We start from the raw sequence: 19,729 nt of genomic DNA on the forward strand, positions 1-19,729 counted from the left end.
GCTGAAAATATATATATTTTATTTTAAGAAACTCCGTCTGGACGGCAAATAAAACAAAATTCGACAAAATATTTCTTATAAGGTGTTTTTATAAATAACTTTTTTTTTGTTTTAAATAATTATTTAAGATGTTATGTAATTTATTATTTTTAAAACTAAGATTAAAAAAATGTTCTATATATTTTGAACCGTAAATTATTTTTATTGTGTTTTTTCTATTTAAATAAAATATTTAAAACAAACAAGGTTGATCCGAAGAAGTTTAAATATTATCTTTAGATTTTAAAAACACTGATACTTATCCTTGTAAACCTATTTTTATGATTATTATTTGAAAATATATATATTTATTTCATGATTGTAAGTTTGATTTTTTTTATAAGCGTGGATGTAACTGACAAGTGGAAATTTTTTGAATTTTTGAATAAATAAATATAATGTAAGTAGAATGAAAATTTAAAAATGCGTATTTAGTTCATTGAGAAATCAGTGGGCTCATTTTTTTAAAATTCATTAAAAAAGTTAATTAATTTATTTATTTAAAATTTATAAAGTCTGCTACATTTACATTTATTAACTTTTTTATTATAAAAAATTTATATTTATTTGTAAATAATTTTAATTATTCAAACAGTTAATTATTAATTTTAAATTTTTGAATAAATAAATAAAAATTAAAAAGTGAAAAATCAGCACGCGGATTTTTTTCAATTTCTTTATTTTAATTAAAAAATTAACTTATTTATTCAAAATTTATAAATTGTCTCATGTCTGCTACATTCACACGTATAATTTTTTAATATATTTATTTAATAATTTTAATTATTTATAAATCATATATACATAAAAAAAATAAAAAAATAATGGTCTATATTAAAACAAAGAGAAATGATAAATGATATTTCTTGAAAATTAGATTAAATAAATTATTTTTTTTTTCTTTTATACCCCATAAACGCTGATGCTATTAATATAAAGAGAGTGCATACTTCGGCAAGTATTTTATTTGATCCGAGTAACTTGAAACCAGTGAGGAGTACATTGTATACTTATATTTTACTAATGCAATCATTAATGATTTTTTATTATCGCTTAATTTAATATACAGATATGTTATTTGTGATACACGTCTTTTTTCTCTTATCAAAAAATTAAACAATTCGTCACGCCTAAATACTTAATTTGTTTAAAATAAATTATATTTAATGAGTACTTATAATATTTAATGTACTTATAATATAACAATACAAATATTACTTCAACATTTAAGTGTTTGACGTAAATTATGATTTTGTTAAATTTTTTATTTTTTTTATCATTGAGTTTTTATTGTGAAATCTATATTACACAGATAGCGTTTCGTATACACATATTTTAGAATAATAGACTTAGGGGCTTTGGGATCTCGTGCAATCAATGATTCAAATATATTTCACTAGCCCTCGCGCAACCTCTTCTATTTATATTTGCTTAATGCCTTAAAAATAAAAAATAAAACTTGTAGACCGTGCACTGAAAAAAAAATTAACTATTGTGAAAACAATATTTTCTTAAGAAGTGAATCAAAAAAATTATTACATTATTAATTTCATATTCAAAAGTTAAAGAACAATGTTCCTGACAGAAAAAAATTGAAATTTTTTTACCGCACTCAAAAAAAAAAAAAATAAGATCAGTATATCTCGAGCTGAGCTCAGATTTCTTTGATTAAGAAAATGATTTTGAATGAAGTCATCAAATATTTATGCACTAAAAATATATAAGACTGAAAATTTTCAGGAGCATAATTTCTTATAAGAAGAAAAGACAATATTTCTAAAAGTTATTTTTTTTCTGAATATGTCTTACAATTTTATTAAGAATAAAAAAATAACACAGTCAAAGAAAGGCCGATTCAATTGCCCGCCAAATTTCAAATTATATAATAAGAATCAAAATTTTTCTGCCAACTTTCGACCCATTTTCGGCCAAATATTTTTACCTGGGTTTAATAGTATTTATTTTTAATGCAACAAAAATTGTACAATAGTAAAAATAAATAATTCCCTTCTTTGAATATTCATCAAAAAAAGTTATTAAAATTTAATCCATTTACAAGACAATATTTACATAATTTCCTTTAAAAAAGTCATCGCCAGTCAAGGATTGACGGCAAAAAAAGTATTATTAGATTCCAAAAGTTGAAGATTTTATTATTACCAAATATTTTGGATTCACCAAGTCGCCAGACTGTCGCGTGACGTATAAGTACGTCACAATATATATGGATATACGAAATTCAATACACCCACGTTTATTATAATTATTATTATTATCTTTTTGTGAGTCATATATATCTTATTCGCAGGATAATGTTGGTGGAATAAATGTTGATCTGGGTCTCGTCTGCTGACCCAGACCTTGCGACGCCAGGCACCCTTACTCCTTACGTCCCCTATACTACATAATAATGCTTTTGGGATTAAACTTTACAATTTACTAACACACATTCACACATTCATACATTTATACCCAACCTACATACACACATATATCCCGTACATAGATATATTCATGTACACACACACATACGTGTAACCCTTTCAAATCTATCCATCCAGAAACTACGTAGTAAACTCGAATCGAATCGACCGTGAAAAGATAATTTTCATGATCACATGATATTTTTTCAAACTTATTTCTCTTATCATATTGATTTTATTTATATCACTGTATAATTTAATGTAATTTGAAATATATCTTTTTTTTTAACTATTTATAAACAAAGCAAATCAACTCAAATAAAAAATAAAAAGAATTAGTAATGAAATTAAAAAAAAAATATATCAAAATTATTAATAGTCATATAAGTTGTAATGATATCAATTTTAAAACGTAATTTAATATCGATGCATTGTCACTTGTATTGATAATTGAATTTCAATTTTTTACATCCATATTATTGTTATATTGTATTACAAATGTATTTCTATTTAATTATTTACAATAAACAATATTTATTTATATATAATCATATAAAACAATTGACGTTAATTTTTTTTTGCGTCTATATATCATGATCATTAATCTGAGAATTGTATTATATATATATGTATACATATTATGTATACAAAACCGTTTCGAAATATATGCTCATATGTGCTAATGTAATGTAAGCGACAGAGAAGTTCCTGAGTCGTCGAAAAAAGAGGCCTGCTGTTCAGTTGCTGTGTGAGGTCTAACAACCGGGTACAATCCTCTGCAAAAATACTATGATACACGTGGCAAATTATAATTAAATAACTTTCAAAAAATTTATCTGTTAGCATTCATATAATTCATAGCAATCAATAATATTTATAACGATAATACTTAAAATATTTAAATAAAAAAATAATATCAATATTTTTTTATTTTATTAAATAACTTGGGCGTAAATAGTCTACGTCTTATTCTATTTAATATTTTTATTGATTGACGTCTAGTCTTTAAAAGTTAAACTTGAGGCTATTCACTTATCAAATACAATAAATTTATCTAAATGGGTGTCTATTATTTTTTGATAATAATACGAAGAATTTTTTACTGTTGTATAATTAAGAGCGACGTATTAACGGTTTGAATTATTGATAAATTTAGTTTAAAAAAAAAAATAATCGCTTGTTGACATTTTTTTTTTTTTTTTCACTAAATGTGGAACTATTTTTTGGTAAAAGATAACAGGAGTAAATGAAGTTATTTCAAAAATTTTAATTGTTTTTTATTTACTTATGTATTTCTTTACGTAAATCGGCACTAAACATGAGTAAGTTTCAAAAAGGATAAAATAAGAGAAAAAAAAGAGATAATTATAAAAAATTAACACTTTAAGTAGTAGATTGTTGAATAATAACAATAAATGGTACGTAAAGGGTTCGTGATTAGATTTTAGTAGAATTTTTGTTTTTTTAAATTTAAAAGAGTACATGGAAAAAAACAAACTATATAAATTGAGAAACGACAAGTAATATAATGATAGTCATCAGTAAATACTATCATTCTAAACAGTAATTCTTTAATTTGTAATTAAAACTTAATTAACTAAAGGATCAATATTAATATTTATGATCCTAGTAGACAATTAACAATTTTTGGATTTGTTTTTAGAACAAGTCATTTACAAAAAACTTAAAATATGCACAAGTAGAAAATTAAAAAAACTATAGGTGAAGTTTTTTTCAATCATTTTTTTTTTACAACTTAGCGTTTTTAAAAAAATCAAAAAATTATTAGACGTCGGCTAACTTCAGTATCATTAAAATTTGTTGTCTATGCCGGAAAAATTGATATTTGAACTTTAAAAATCGTAACAAACAATCAAAAATTTATGGAACGTAATATAAAATTTTTTGGCCGGAATTTTAATTCCCTATATTGACACCCAGGATCCGGGTTGTGATTTCAAAGACCAATTTTTAAAGTTTCTATTTTTCCGTGCAATTGTTATGGTGAATAGTTAATAGTTTAATTAATATAAGTCGATAATATAGGATTAATTGTTATTAGATGTTATTATAAGGTACTACAGCACGTATAGTAATATCCTACATATGGTGAGACAACAGAGGGTCAACAAGAAATGTAATCGAGTAGAGACAGCACCTAAGCAATGATGGCAGCAGCACACAGTGGAAATTTCCACTGCAGTGTGTCGACCTAAGTACAGTCAACTACAAAATTAATAGATTTTATCGACTATTAACTATTTTATTTATCAATTTATCAACTAATTGGTCATTCACTTCATGTAAATATGTCAAATATTATTGATAAGTATATAATGTGATAAAAATTGTTAATTATTCAAATTATCTGACGAAACTTTATGTTGAATAAATCAAAATATTTATCGAAGAAATAATTTTTAGTTATTTTTTTTTATTTATTTATTTTTTTAATCTATTAAGAATAATAATATTTAGATAATATAAATATATATGTATATGTATATAAAATTGTAATTGATTAATGTTAATTAACGTTAATGATAAAATTATCATAAATTTTTCTACAATTTTTAAGAATTAATTTATTGATAAATTTAGAAATTAAAAATTTATGTTATTGTTTTATACATTTTGTTTTTTTTTAACTTCCTGCCAAGTAAATTGAAAATTTTTTTTTTTGTGTAAAAAAATACTTGTTCCATTGTGTATTTTATTAGGATTAATTATTGTAAATTATTAATTAAAATATTTATTAATTGTTTATTTAAAAATAAAATGTGAAAAAATAAAAAAAATTCAGTATTTTTTAAATTATTGCGCGTTTTTTTCGGGGAATTACTGTGCAAATAATGTCACGCAGCAGAAGTGTGATTCTAGCTCAGCATATATTTTGTCATTGGCATTCCAGACGTGAGAAATTATAAAGCTAAAATTTTTTTGCATTTCTTAAGATGAATAATAAGACTTATGTGATCTAAAAAGATTATTTATAAATTTAAATAAAACTACGCCATTATATTATAAAAAAATTTTTTGTATTCAAATTTATATTTAGCAAAGTTATGGAGACATCGAATTTTATATAAATCATAGAATAATCCAGATTATTTTAAATACTAATAAAAGTCTGAAAAAAACGTTTTCATTTTATTCTATTCAATGAACTTTAATTATTGATATTTTTATGATTAAATACCAGTTTTTTATTCTTTCAACTGTAAGTTGATTTAGAAGAGTATTAATGCAGTGAAAATTCTGAGTTAGTATCGTCATGTTGAGATGTAAAAAGAAAGTCAATGTGGAATTTTTTTTTTTTTTTTTTTTTTTTGATGAGTCAAGTATTTAAACTTGATTAACTGATAGAGAAAATTTCCGTTAATCGTTTTATAAATCAGTCGGTCATATCAATTCTATTTTGTCATCATTAATATTATTACTTACAATTAGAAATATGAAGCATTGAAACGTAAATGAAGAAAAAATATTACATATATATTTAAAAAAAAAAAAAAAAAAAAAAAAGATAGACAACACATTTACGAGTAAGATAAGTGATAAAAATATTAAATGATTACTGAGATAGTTGAATGAATCAGTAGGAAAATAATCTAAAAAATTAATATACGTATTATTGGGTACAAATGTACTCTGAAAAAAAAAAATTAACTTTTGTAAAAACAATATTTACTAAAGTAGTAAATCAAAAAAAAATTCTTACATTATTAATTCAATATTTAAATTAAAGAAGAAAATCGAACTTTATTTACAGTACTAAAAAAAAAAAAAAAATAAAAAAAGATCAGCATACCGGGGTAAAAAAAATTATGTGTGAAAAATGGCCCAATATAATTACATATCACTACTTATATTTACATTTTACACAGTTTTCTGGGATTTAGAAGAAATTACAGGAACTCTGTCTTTAGAATGCATCTATTTTATGGCTCATTTTTGTAAAACGGCATAATTACACTGTAAAAAATTCGCGGAGTGAATGCGGATTAAATCCGGAGTGAATGAATTTTTAACTATTCACTCCCCTCGGAGTGAAATTCACTCTGCAGGGGAGTTTTCGCGGAGTAGATAATTTTTTATTAATTTAATCCCTCCGGAGTGAAATTCACTCCGGAGCGGAGTTTTGAAAATATTATTAATAAAATATAACTCCACATAATAAAATCGAAGTAAAAATTCGCTTATTACATTATTGATCAGCTGATATGCACACACATACACACATACATATTTAGGCACACACGCGCACTCGCACACACACGCACGCACACATTTGCACACACGCACACATTCGAACACACGTACACATTTGTACACACGAACACATTTGCACACACGCACACATTTGTACACACGCACACATTTGCACACACGCACAAATTTTCACACACGCACACATTTTCACACACGCACAAATTTTTACACATGCACACATTTGCACACACGCACACAAACACCTGCGCACACCCAAACACACACATGCACACAAACACACACACACACACACACACACACACACACACACACACACACACACACACACACACACACACACACACACACACACACACACACACACACACACACACACACACACACACACACACACACACACACACACACACACACACACACACACACACACACACACACACACACACACACATTGTTTAGCAGTTTAATATAAATTATTATAAATTTATTTAAGTATTAAAACTCCGGATCGGAGTGAATTGGGAGTGAAATAAAATCCACGTCACTCCGAGATCACTCCGCTAAAAAAAAACTCCCAATTCACTCCGCATGCGGAGTGATTTTTTTTAAAACTTCGGAACTCCGAGTGGTGGAGTGAATTCGGAGTGAATTCGGATTTTATTTCACTCCCAATTCACTCCGGATTTTTTACAGTGTATATATAATTGTATGTAATAAATCATTATATGTATTTATATATAATTTCGTTGGGTCATTTTCTATACATGATTACATTGATTACATATTACTATATATAATTATATTAAAAACTGTACTCGTGTAATAAAAATAATAACATATAAAATTATGTATGGATTATATATATAATTAGATACAATTGTATATAATTATTTATAATATTTTTTACCTGGTTATCTTGAGCTGAACTCAGATTTCTTCAATTGAGAAAATAACTTTGAATGAAGTCCCTAAGTTTTTGAACTAAAAATATATTTTGAAAATTTTCAATAGTATAATTTTTTATGAGAAGAAAATACAATATTTCTAAATTTTTTTTTGTCTTTCAGTGTATTCTTTTCTTTTCATATCGAGTTGTCGAATTCTTTACTTTACGTCAATAGACTATTTATATCAACAAGTCTTGACGATTATTACTCAATTATATCTGTTTATTTAATTCCTTAGCCACGCAATTCAAGTATAGTGTCACGTATTGACGATAATTTTTTATATAGTTATCGATTAAATACTTTATGCTATCTCGAATATGTTTATAAATATACCATATCAAAAAGTATTTTATTTGTTTGTATACTTCATTCAAATATTCTAAAAATTCCATTTGTGCAGACATGGCCGAATAAAATAATTAATTTCGGGTTAAATAATAAAAAAAAAATCTTTTCTTATAGTATCCAATAAAAGTTTATGAATTTGTCAATCAAGATAATTTTTTAATTTTATCACTCGAATTAGCCTTCACGGCTTGTCAATGGAAAATTTTTATAATTTATTTTTTTTAAAAAGTGTCATGAGTTTATTGTTTTATTATTTTTTAAGTATTACAAGTTTATTTTCTACATCTTTTATTTATGCATATATATATTTGATGACATTATATTTATAAAAATGTTTTTTTGAAAGTAATTTTTATTGGACAGCCATAAGGAGTTTGAATTCTTTTTTCATCTTTTATTTTTTCCTCAATATATTTCATAATAAAAAACGTCATAGAACAATTACTATTAATTGAAAAATAAATTATTTACTTTCCTCATTGAATCGAACATTATACTTTTTGTAATTACATGAAAAAAGAGGATTTCTTGACGCACGAAAAATTTTGCATTATGAAATGAAACCAATGATTTTCTTAAGTCTAAAAAAATTTTTTTTCGCGCCAAAAAATCCCGTTTTTCTGTATACAAATAATATATTTTTTTATTTATCTCAATAACGTTTAATCCTAGTCTTTAAAATTATATTAATAATTTAAAAAAAACTTTCCTTGACATTTAAAAAAAAAACGTAGTGTTTAACAAGTTCAAAATAATCAGAAATATATAATACAAATATTATAAATAAACGTGTTTATATACTTGATTCTTGTATTTTAGAACCATGAATCAATAAAAATTTCAATTACAATGTAGTTTATTTTCTTTCATTTAAATTATTATTATTATTATTATTATTTTTTTTTTTTTTTTTTTTTTAGAGCGCATAAATCAATTGATTTTCAATTTTACAGGCGGTAGTTATTTTAAAAAGCATTAATATTAATTTAAGTTATTTATTACTATTTTTTTAATACTTCAAATTTTATATCTCGATATATGAGTAAACGAAACTACTGAAAATCAATTAAATTTTTTAGAAATAGGTAAGTACTGTATTTTCAAAATTTTTCCAATATAAATTAAACTCAATATTTAAATTATTTACTAGGATATATATATTTTTTACTACCCAAATAGCACAGAGACAACTTTAAGGTACCATAAAAACGTTTTTTAAAAGGACAAGACAAATTTTATTTTGTCTCAAAGCCAAGTTTTTTTTTTTAAATAAATAAGACGTAAAAATGTTGGTTCTATAGGGCCATAGAAAAGTCATTTCAATTAAAAAATCATTCAGATAACATTTGAAAATTATTTGCGTAATTTACTTTTTGTCATCACTTATGTCAAGTATTTTAAGAAGATATTTTTTCGGTGATATAAAATTCTGATCTAATCTCTTTGTCAACATTTTGGTGCCTTTTATCAATAGATCAAAAAACTGCCTCAAAACTGTTATTTTATACATTTCTATTCAAGATTTGTTTCTATCTCATACAAAATTTTTATCAATTTAATTTTTAAAATCTTTCCAAGCGGCACAAAAAAAAATTATTGACTTTTTTTTAAATTTAAGGCGACAATTTGTTATCATGTAACTAATTGTGAACTTAAATTTAACAAAAAGTCAACATTTTTTTTTGCGCCGCTTGGGTTTATGCAGCTTTTAAATTTCCCGCTCAAATATTTAAAATCATGCGTACACTGACACTAGAAAAACTTAATCGGATTATTGCGTTAATTAAAACTAAAATAACCTTTTTGCATATAAAAATATATAAATAATTAATATATAAACTAGAGGTTATCGTTTAACTGTATATTTGAATTAAAACATGAATCATTTATAAAAAATTTAATAGTTTTTTCATCAGAAACCAACTTCAGGTCGTTTAAATAACCAAATAACTTCGTGTCGAAAATTCATTGCTCATTTTAAGATCATATCATATGTAATATCGTGACATTTAATAATAACAATATATATAAATTAATAAATTCTATTGTTCAGTTAATAATGAATAGTAAAATAATATTTTAGTTTGTGAGTACAATGAAAATAATTACAACAATTAAATAAAATTTATTTTTAAACGGAATATTGACGTGTCTCATAATTAGTGGGTGGTTATAAAATGAAAGTGCAAAAATATAAAACTATAATTATCCGATTCATTACATGATTAATTAATAAACAATAAATTTATTTTATTTAAATTTCATAATTAATTTATTCCAAGTGGTAACGATAAAAAAAATATAAATTTTGATCATTTTTTTTTGTTTGGTTAAAAACGTGATTGTAATTCAGTTTGAATTTTAAAAATATTTTTCAACAATTGACGTAATTGAATGGATTAATAAATTAACATTTATATTAATAATGAAAGACATGACTTTACTGTCTTTACAATATTATATTTTGTATTCGTATATGAGTAAACTGTTTTTTAAAAAAAATATTTTTTATGAATTAACGTAAAAATTTTTTGAATTTAAAAGTTTTAAAAAGCTGAAAAATGTCTGCAATGAAATTAAGTATGCAAGATAAAAAAGATTTGGATAAATTTATGAAGTTTTTGGCTTTTAAAGCTGCACAAATAATTGTACAGTCAAGATCTGGTGAAAAAGTTATTACTAAATGTAAACCAGATTCTTCAGGAGCAGATTGGGTCAGTAAAATTTATTTAATTAAGGGCATTCTCAGACAGTGTCTCCCACTTTTTAAAAATGTCTAATGACCTTGAACTGTCATAACAGTATTAAAATTTTATTAATTAATTTTAAAAAAATAAAGCATTAATTGAAAAAAGGACAACTCAGTTACCGATAATTGTCGAGGTATAGATTATTAACAAAATTACTCACAGTTGTTATCAATTAGGAGTTGAACGAAATTTGGTAAATAAATTTTGTTCTCCAAAATTTGAAAATTCGAATTACAAAATTGACATGAAGATTTTACTGAAATTTATTTTCCAAATTTCGTTTAACTCCTAATTGATGTCAACTGTGAATAATTTTTCAAAAAATATTATCCTGAAGTTGGCAGACAATTAACAATTTTCCAATTTTTTTGCCAACAATTTAATTTAAAAAAAAAACTTCAAATATGCACATGTAGAAAATTAATAAAACTATATGTGCAATTTTTTCAAATATTTATTTTTTTTCAATTTATCGTTTTTAAAAAAATTAAAAAATTATTAGACGTCAGTAAATTGCAATATGATTGAAAAATCTGTGTCGGCAAAATTGTAACAGCGTAGCCCTCTTCTCAATTAATCTTTAACTTTATTTTAATTAATCATCAAAATTTTAATACGGATTACAATTTAAAATCATTGAATATTTTTAAAAAGTTGAGGCACTGTCTAAGAATGCCCTTAAGTTTTAAAAGTTTTATAATAAATTATTTATATTTATTTATCTATTTACAGTTTAATTTGGCAGTTCACGATCTTCCTGAGGTCCTAGCAGAAGCCAAAAAAGTGTTGTGCGGTGAAGCAATAAGTTCTTCGATACCATTATGTATAGAAATATCATTAAGAACTATCGAAGGTGATACAATGGTCCTAGAAACATGGAGTTTGGGTGTTTTACCTGAACAAAGTGATCCTACAATAAGAGTTACTTATACTGTTTATAATAGAATGGGAATTTTACTTAAATCATTACTTTCGATATCGAGAGTTACGCCTGCTTATAAACTAAGTCGTCGACAAGGACCAGATTCATATGTTATTTGTTATAGAATTTATATGGGTGAACCACAACTTCATACACTAGGTATATCAATCTCAATATTTATTTTATTAACTACTTATATCGTTTTATTTAATATCACCTTGTAGTGGCATGGGCTTTTTCTTTGGTTTTCCCATGCCGCTGCACTCACTTCAAAAGTGAGGTGTGCATCATGTAATGATGCAGTACAGTAGGCACAAGTCGGTCCACAGCCGCACAAACTGGGTATAGGAATAATGAGATGTGGAAATTAAAATATATCATGTGATAGGCAAAGTCTACACTGAGCCTACAAAAAATTGGGAGTAAATTCGGAGTGATTGCGGATTTTATTTCAATCCGAATCTATCCGTCACTTGAAGTTCTGGAGGTTTAGAAAAAATCACTCCGTATATGGAGTAAATAGGGAGTTTGTTTTTTCAGCAGAGTAATTTGGATTTTATTTCAATCCGCATTCACTCTGATTCAGAGTCTCAATATTGAAATAAACTCTTTTTAGGAGTGAATTTGACTCCGAACTGGAGTTTAAATATCAAAATAAACTTCCGTTCGGAATGAATTCCACTTGGAGGGAATTAAATAAATGAACAGTAATCGACTCCGCATTCACTCCGGATTTACTCCGCTAATTTTTTAGTATACATAAAATATAACAAATAAAAAAAATTTTTTTTAAATTTAATTTCATTAGTCTAATAATTTAATTTTGTAACTCGACTCTCAAGATATCAAATCTTTTAACTTTTTGTTTTTTATTTGTGTAAAAAAAAAAAATTTGTTCCAAAAATTTTAGATAATTTAGAACTTTGAGTTAAAAAGTTTACTTTTTGAAGTTCAAGAACAAAAACAATTATTGATTCAGTAACTTTGTGCACTTTTTTTTACTCTTGTGTAAGTTTTAAAATATTTATATCAGAGTTAAATAAGGTCACAAATAATTCGAAATTTGTTTGTTTTTTTCAACGAGCAAAAAAATTTGGAATTAACTTTTGGTGAATTAAATTTTAAATAATTTTTTCTTGTCAACATCCTTGTCTTAAATTTGAACATCCTGTGATAAAAGTTTTTGGGAATAATTTTTGAAACCTAAAGACGATTAGATTTTTTATCACAGGTTAAAATAAATATTTTTTAAATAAATTAAAAAGGTACAGAAAAAAATTCGTAACGATATTGAATGTATTTAAATCTCTAATTTATAGCTTTCTATAAACTTTCGTTGAATAAAATTATAAGGTTCTTATTATATTTATGAGATTGAATCTAAAAATTAAAAATTAAATTATTTATAGGATCTTTATATTTGAATATAAAAATTTATCATAAGTATTTGAAACATTAGATTTTTATGAATAATTAATTATAAAATATCAAAATTATAATTTATTTTTCTTCATTAAAATACCTTTTGAGTAAAATATGTTACACTTTCTAATTATCATACTTTCTCACTTGAAATGTCACCAAGTGACTTATTAATTTAACCATTTAAATCAAATACTCATAAATATTTTATTTAAAATATTTATATGTATAAATATTGAAGATAACTTCGAAAAAATTTTTTAAATTCAACATTAATTAGCTAACATTAAATATTTAAAAAACATAATCAACATTCTTAATTAGTATGATTATAATTGAAATATGTAAATAATAATTTATCTTGAGTATTTATTTTCAAACAAATTACCGTTTTTTTATGATCCTGAAGTTAACAGACAATTTTCCATTTTCGGATTTTTTTTAACAAATCAATAAAAAAAAAAAATATACACTTGTAGAAAATTAAAAAATCTATAGATGAAATTTTTTAAAATATTTTTTTTTAATAATCTATCGTTTGGAAAAAAATAAAAAAGTTATCAGACGTCGGCTAACTTCAGTATCATTTTTTTTTTAATTTTTGAATTATTGAAAAATATGCGTGTGAATGTAGCAGACATCAGACGAATTTAAAATTGTAAATTAATAGAGTAAATAATTTAAAAAATAATATTTATAAAAAATGCACTTATTAATTTCAAAATTTTTTAAATGTGCATTTTAAAAAAATTTTATTTTATTAATTATTTACTCTATTAATTTATAATTTTAAATTTGTCTGATGTCTACTACATTCACACTCATCTAAAAATAATTTTTTTTTTAAAATAAAATAAATTGAATAATAACAAATAATTGTATTGTAGGAGATAATTATAAACATATAAGAGTTGGTCAACTTTGTACTCCTGTTGGTACAATTCATTTATCAGTATCCTATCGGACTAAAATGACGATATCACCCACGCACACAAGCCGGGATTCTATAATGCTCAAAAGTGATCACTTTCACTCAGATCTAAGTCCAAGACACGCTCGATATCAACAGAGGTTTTTATTTAAATAATTAAAACATTAGACGACATAAATAACTTAATCATTAACTGTCGACATGGTTTATTTCAGTGAAGAAATATCAAAATCATTAAGTGATACTATTAAAGTGGGAGCGTTTGTTGTTAATAACAAAGTTGTTGTAAATGAAGAAGACTTAGTTATACCAGATGTACCATTTAGTGCATTATTAACTCCAAGACAAACATCCCCACCTCTTGGACTTATTCCTGATAGACCGAGTCCTCCGACATCAACCTCCGCAACAACTACAGCTTCTACTGCTCCCGTTAATTCTACTACAGCTGCGACTTCTGTTCTCACGTGTACTCCATTGAGCAGCGTCGTAGGAGCTAATTTGGATACAAATAATGGAAATAATGATAAATCATCATCAATTGGCAACGCAACGTCCAAATGTAATTCAAGGAATGGATCAAGAAGAAGTAGCTGCTCAATCACCAGCGCGAACGACGATTTCATTATGGTAGACTTGGTAATTATTTATGCTCATGCCAAAAAGAGTTTTTTTTTTTTTGTTTTTTTTTTCTTTTCTGTATTTAAGGTCATTCTCAGACAGTGCACTCACTTTTTAAAAATATTCAATAACTTTCAATTGTAATCCGTATTAAAATTTTGATAATTAATTTAAAAAAAGTTTAAGATTAATTGAGGAGAAGGCTACGCAGTTACAAATTTGCCGACATAGATTTTTTAATGATACTGAAATTAACCGACGTCTAATAATTTTTTTAGTAACGATAAATTTAAAAAAAAAAACATTTTTAATAATTGCATATTTGGAGTTTTTTCTTTTTAAATAAAATTGTTGGAAAAAAATTTGAAAATTGTTAATTGTCTGCTAACTTCCGGATCATATTTTTTGAAAAATTATTCATAGTTGACATCAATTAGGAGTTAAACAAAACTTGGAAAATAAATTTCAATAAAATCTTCATGTCAATTTTGTAATTCGAATTTTCAAATTTTGGAGGGTAAAATTTATTTACCAAATTTTGTTCAACTTCTAATTGATAACAACTGAGTAATTTTTTTTAAAATCTATACCTCGGCGACAATTATCAGTAACTGCGTTGTCCTTTTTTCAATTAGTGCTTTAATTTTTTTTAAATTAATTAATAAAATATTAATACTGTTATGACAGTTCAAGGTCATTAAACATTTTTAAAAAGTGGGGGGCACTGTCTGAGAATGCCCTTAAATAATATTACTTGTTGCTTGAGATTGAAGTGCGCTATTAATTTTTAATTACTGTGGATTGATATTAAAATTAAACAAAATTTTTTTTTTTTTTTATTAGAAAACTCCTTTTGCTAGTACTAATACAAATAGTGATTTGAGTGCTTTTTATCGTGAATGCCAGAGTGCACCGCAACTTCAAGCATTCTTGGAAGAAGAAAGAACATTGGCTGAACAAGTTGGTGATCTTACTAAACAATTAGAGACATTTGAAATAAATATGCAAAAGTATGAAGATATACTTTCTACGTTGTGTCAAACTGATAATAATAATCAGTAATTAATATTTAAAAGAAAAAAAAGTATATGTATAATATATAGACTGTGTCAAAAAATCGACTATTTTTTTTTTTTTTTTTTTTTTTTTTCAAAAATTATACGGAAATTATTGTTTGAGATGACGAAAAAAAAATAATATTAAAGTTTGAGCTCTTGACATTAATATTAACAACCGACTCATCGCAATTTGCGATTTTCTATTTAAATAACATGGGAATTTTTTTTTTTTAATTTGGAATTTTCTCGCTCATCAACGAATCAGTGTATCGGGAAAATTAATAGATATTTTTGTTGGAAATTGAACTTTTTCGATAAATTTAATTTTTCAAAAGTTTTTCAAAGTCAAAGTAAAATTCATAGTAAATTTTAGTATTATTTAACTTTTCTGGCAAAAGTATCAGACTAATCGTACAATTCTATAGGACCTTTTTTGTAGATCATTTCATTTCTGACAGCTTATTTTTTACAAAGTTTTTAAAATTCTTGAAAGCTTTTTAGTTATTGCATTTAAATGTTAATTTGTTCCAAAAAATAATATCCTGGCAGATTTTGATTACTTACTTTTAAATGCAAATAACTAAAGAACTTTCAAAAATTTCGGAAACTTTGTGTGATATAATTTGTGGGAAATAAAACGATCTACAAAGAAAGCCCTGTAAAAATTTGTGATAAGTCTGATAGTTTCGCCGAAAGAGTTAAATAATACAAAAATTTACTATGAATTCTACTTTGACTTTGAATAATTTTTGAAAAATTTGATTTATCGAAAAATAATAAGAGACCTTTTTTGTAGAGCGTTCAATTTCCAACTAAAATGTTTATTGATTTTTCCGATACACTGATTCGCTGATGAGTGATAAAATTCTGAATTCTAAAAAAAAATTTTCCCATGTTATTTAAATGGGAAATCGAAAATTGCGATAACGCGGTTCGTAATATTAATATTGAGAGCTCAAAGTTTCAGTATTTTTTTTTTTTCGACATCTCGAATATTTTCCGTAGAATTTAAAAAAAAAAGTGGTCGATTTTTTTGACACAGTCTAATATATAAATATAGTAGATTATTTAGATATTTAATTATTTATATGATAGATCGACTGAATTTCACTTAAGTAAAATATATAATGAATTTATCGAAATTAATATATTAAGTTGTATTTAATATAAAGTATAAAATCCATAGTTTATTATAGTTATTTTGTATTATGCATAAAGTCATATTTTTCGGAATTTAAAGAGATATATTCAACTAAAGGCACCAATAATGTATTGATTTTTCAATATTTAAAATTAAATTAGATCAAATTTATTTTAATAATTAAATAAATATTTTGTATGATATTTTTTGTGTAAAGAAAATCTATTGGTGCTTTTAAATTAATTATTGAAATTGATTAATTTTTTTTGTAATTATATTTTGTATAAATCGGATAATTTATTTATTTTTTTAAAAATAAATAATAATAACTAGTTTATAGTAAAATTGGCTTTAAATAAATGTAATGTTACTCATTAATACCATTATCATTATTGAATAATCGCGAAAAAAATGTTTGCACGCAAGGCTTTTATATGCAATCAAAGTTTAAGGAGACGTAATAAATTCATTTTGCAATTTTATTACCTCTGCTAAAAATGTTATTAAATTTAAAGGAATTTTTGTACAATTGCTAATAAAAATTAATTTTTCATTTATTTATTTTTTTATTGATCTTTGCAAAATTTTTCAATTTTTCAAATCGAAAAATAAAACTATTAAATTGAAAAATAAATTTTCAAATTTTAAAACAATTTCATTAAACTTACGATGAGAATAATCATTATGTATTAAATTTCATATAAATGAGGTTTTTTTTGTAAAAAAAAATTAACTTAAAAAAAATTCAGAACTTTGAATTAAACTTTTTTGTGAATTCAAAAACGAAAATATGAATTGATTCTGTAATCTTGTATATGTATTCGAACTCTAATGTAATTTTCAAAAATTTTTGCGTGCTTGTGAAAAAAATTTGAATTTTTCATCTTTTTTTTTTTTTAAACATTTTGCTATTTCTAATTATATGTAATTTAAAAAAAAATTATTATACGTCGGCTATTTTCCGTATCATATTTTTATTTTTGAATTTTTGAAAATTGAAAAGGTTTAACTCAAAGATAGTCTTAAATCTGAAGTTCATTTAGAGTTCAGTTTAATAAAAATATCCCTGACTAAAAACTTCAATTGAATCCGATAGATCTTTTATCGGATTCAATCGGAAAGAAATAAAATCCGACGATAGAATCCGCTTTAAAATTTTTAAATCGGATTTAATCCGAGTTTTTAATCAGGAATAATTGAAATGTGATTATGATTAATATTATTCTCGGTTAAAATTTAAAAAATTTATAAAATGTTAATAAATTTCGACGTAAAAAGTTGTGACTTTTTGTTAATGCTTGTAACTAAATCCGTATGTTAATAAAATATGAGTGCTTTAGTATATCATACTATCTATTATATATTATATTTTATAAATTTTCATAATTTAAATAATGTACATATTGTAAAAACTATATTATACATTTTATTCATAAAATGTTATAGTATTTATTATTTAAATAATTAATATAGTGATGGTTGTTTTTAATAATAACTTATATACATATTCATTTCTATTTATTTAATCCTGGACAAATATTTTTTTTCAAAATAAGTATTGTACGACTCATGATGCGAAGCATCAGAGAGTGCTTTACGATCGAAAATTTTTTTTCGCCTCACTTTAGTAACTATTTTTAAATTTTTTTTCAAGTGCCATAAGAGTCCCAACAGACAGTTTGTAAATCATATGACTGTAACACAAAGGAGTTGTGGGTATCACAACATTGATATAGAAATACTTTTAAAAATGTAGCCTTCAATATCAAATATACTTTGAATATTTCGCAATATATAAAAAATGACGTTTAGTCAAGTAAACATTTGTACAAAGACAACAAGTACCACAGAGACAACTTTAAGATGTCTTTTAAAGGGATAAAATAAATTTTTTTTGTCTCAGTCATCTTTTTTGGTATAAATACGATATGCAAATGTTCGTTCTGAAGACAGAGAAAATTATGATACTGAAGTTGGCAGACGTCTGACAGTTTTTGAATTTTTTTAAAAACTCTTAACTATAAAAAAAAATATTTTCAAAAATTGCACCTATAGTTTATTAAATTTTCTACATGTGTATATTTTCAGTTTTTTTTTTTTGTAATTTATTTGTTGAAAAAAAAATACGAAAATTTGTAACTGTCTGTTAACTTCAGGATCGTAGAAAAGTTGTGTTGTTTTTCATGATACTGAAGTTTGCCGACGACTAATAAATTTTGGATTTCTATAAAAATGACAAATTTTAAAAAACATTTTTAAAAAATTGCACTTATAGTTTTTTTAAATTTTCATCATGTGTATATTTCTAGTTTTTTTTTCTTCAAATTTAATTGTTGAAAAAAATCCGAAAATTTGTAATTGTCTGCTTATTTCAGGGTGATTGTTTTTCCTGTCTTATGTCAATTAAAAAGTCGTTTAGATTACTTATTTACCACTATTTGTAATTTACTTTTTGTCGTCACTTGTGTCGAGTCTTTCAAGTAGATATTTTTTCGGTGACAAAAATTTCTGATTGTTTTGTCAACATGGTGCCTTATCAATATGTCAAAAAACAGCCTAAAAACTCATATCTTATAGATGTGATAAAGGCAAGTGTGTTACTTGGGTATTAGAAAAGTAATCAAGCAGAATAATTAACTTTTAATAAATACTACCTTTGAATAAAAAAAATGTTGATAAGTTATGGTTTGAAACAAAATTTATTTTTTCCACCATTCTTTTTATTTAAAGGTAGTATTTATTAAAAGTTAATTATTCTGCTTGATTACTTTTCTAATAGTGACGTTGGTATAAACAGTCGTTTAACTAAACAGTCTAATTTAAAAATGTTTATTTGAATAAACGTCATTTTTTATATATTGCGAAATATTCAAAGTATATTTAATATAAAA

General features: G+C 24.2%; 1 protein-coding gene across 2 annotated transcripts; it reads left to right on the plus strand.

Moving 5' to 3' along the window:
• Nucleotides 1-9,829: 9,829 nt before the first annotated feature.
• Nucleotides 9,830-15,787, plus strand: LOC130671246 (autophagy-related protein 13). Of its 2 annotated transcripts, none has more exons than XM_057475029.1 (5): nucleotides 9,830-10,707; nucleotides 11,476-11,824; nucleotides 13,975-14,158; nucleotides 14,234-14,648; nucleotides 15,483-15,787. In XM_057475029.1, the coding sequence occupies exons 1-5, from the start codon at nucleotides 10,555-10,557 to the stop codon at nucleotides 15,699-15,701; spliced, it is 1,320 nt and encodes a 439-aa protein (XP_057331012.1). In that variant the 5' UTR covers nucleotides 9,830-10,554; the 3' UTR covers nucleotides 15,702-15,787. The 2 variants fall into 2 exon arrangements, with proteins under 2 accessions (XP_057331012.1, XP_057331005.1); XM_057475022.1 differs by having other exon boundaries at nucleotides 9,833-10,707; nucleotides 14,234-14,657.
• Nucleotides 15,788-19,729: the final 3,942 nt, after the last annotated feature.

The sequence above is a fragment of the Microplitis mediator genome, chromosome 1 (genome assembly GCF_029852145.1).
Source record: "Microplitis mediator isolate UGA2020A chromosome 1, iyMicMedi2.1, whole genome shotgun sequence".
In the NCBI taxonomy this organism is placed as follows: domain Eukaryota; kingdom Metazoa; phylum Arthropoda; class Insecta; order Hymenoptera; family Braconidae; genus Microplitis; species Microplitis mediator.

What these genes read in the sequence shown, in the direction of transcription:
- LOC130671246 (XM_057475022.1), top strand. Translation starts at nt 10,555, where the DNA reads ATGTCTGCAATGAAATTAAGTATGCAAGATAAAAAAGATTTGGATAAA. An exon ending in CACGCTCGATATCAACAGAG is followed by an intron (nt 14,159 to 14,233) that starts GTTTTTATTTAA and finishes GGTTTATTTCAG; the next exon opens with TGAAGAAATATCAAAATCAT. An exon ending in ATTTCATTATGGTAGACTTG is followed by an intron (nt 14,658 to 15,482) that starts GTAATTATTTAT and finishes TTTTTTTATTAG; the next exon opens with AAAACTCCTTTTGCTAGTAC.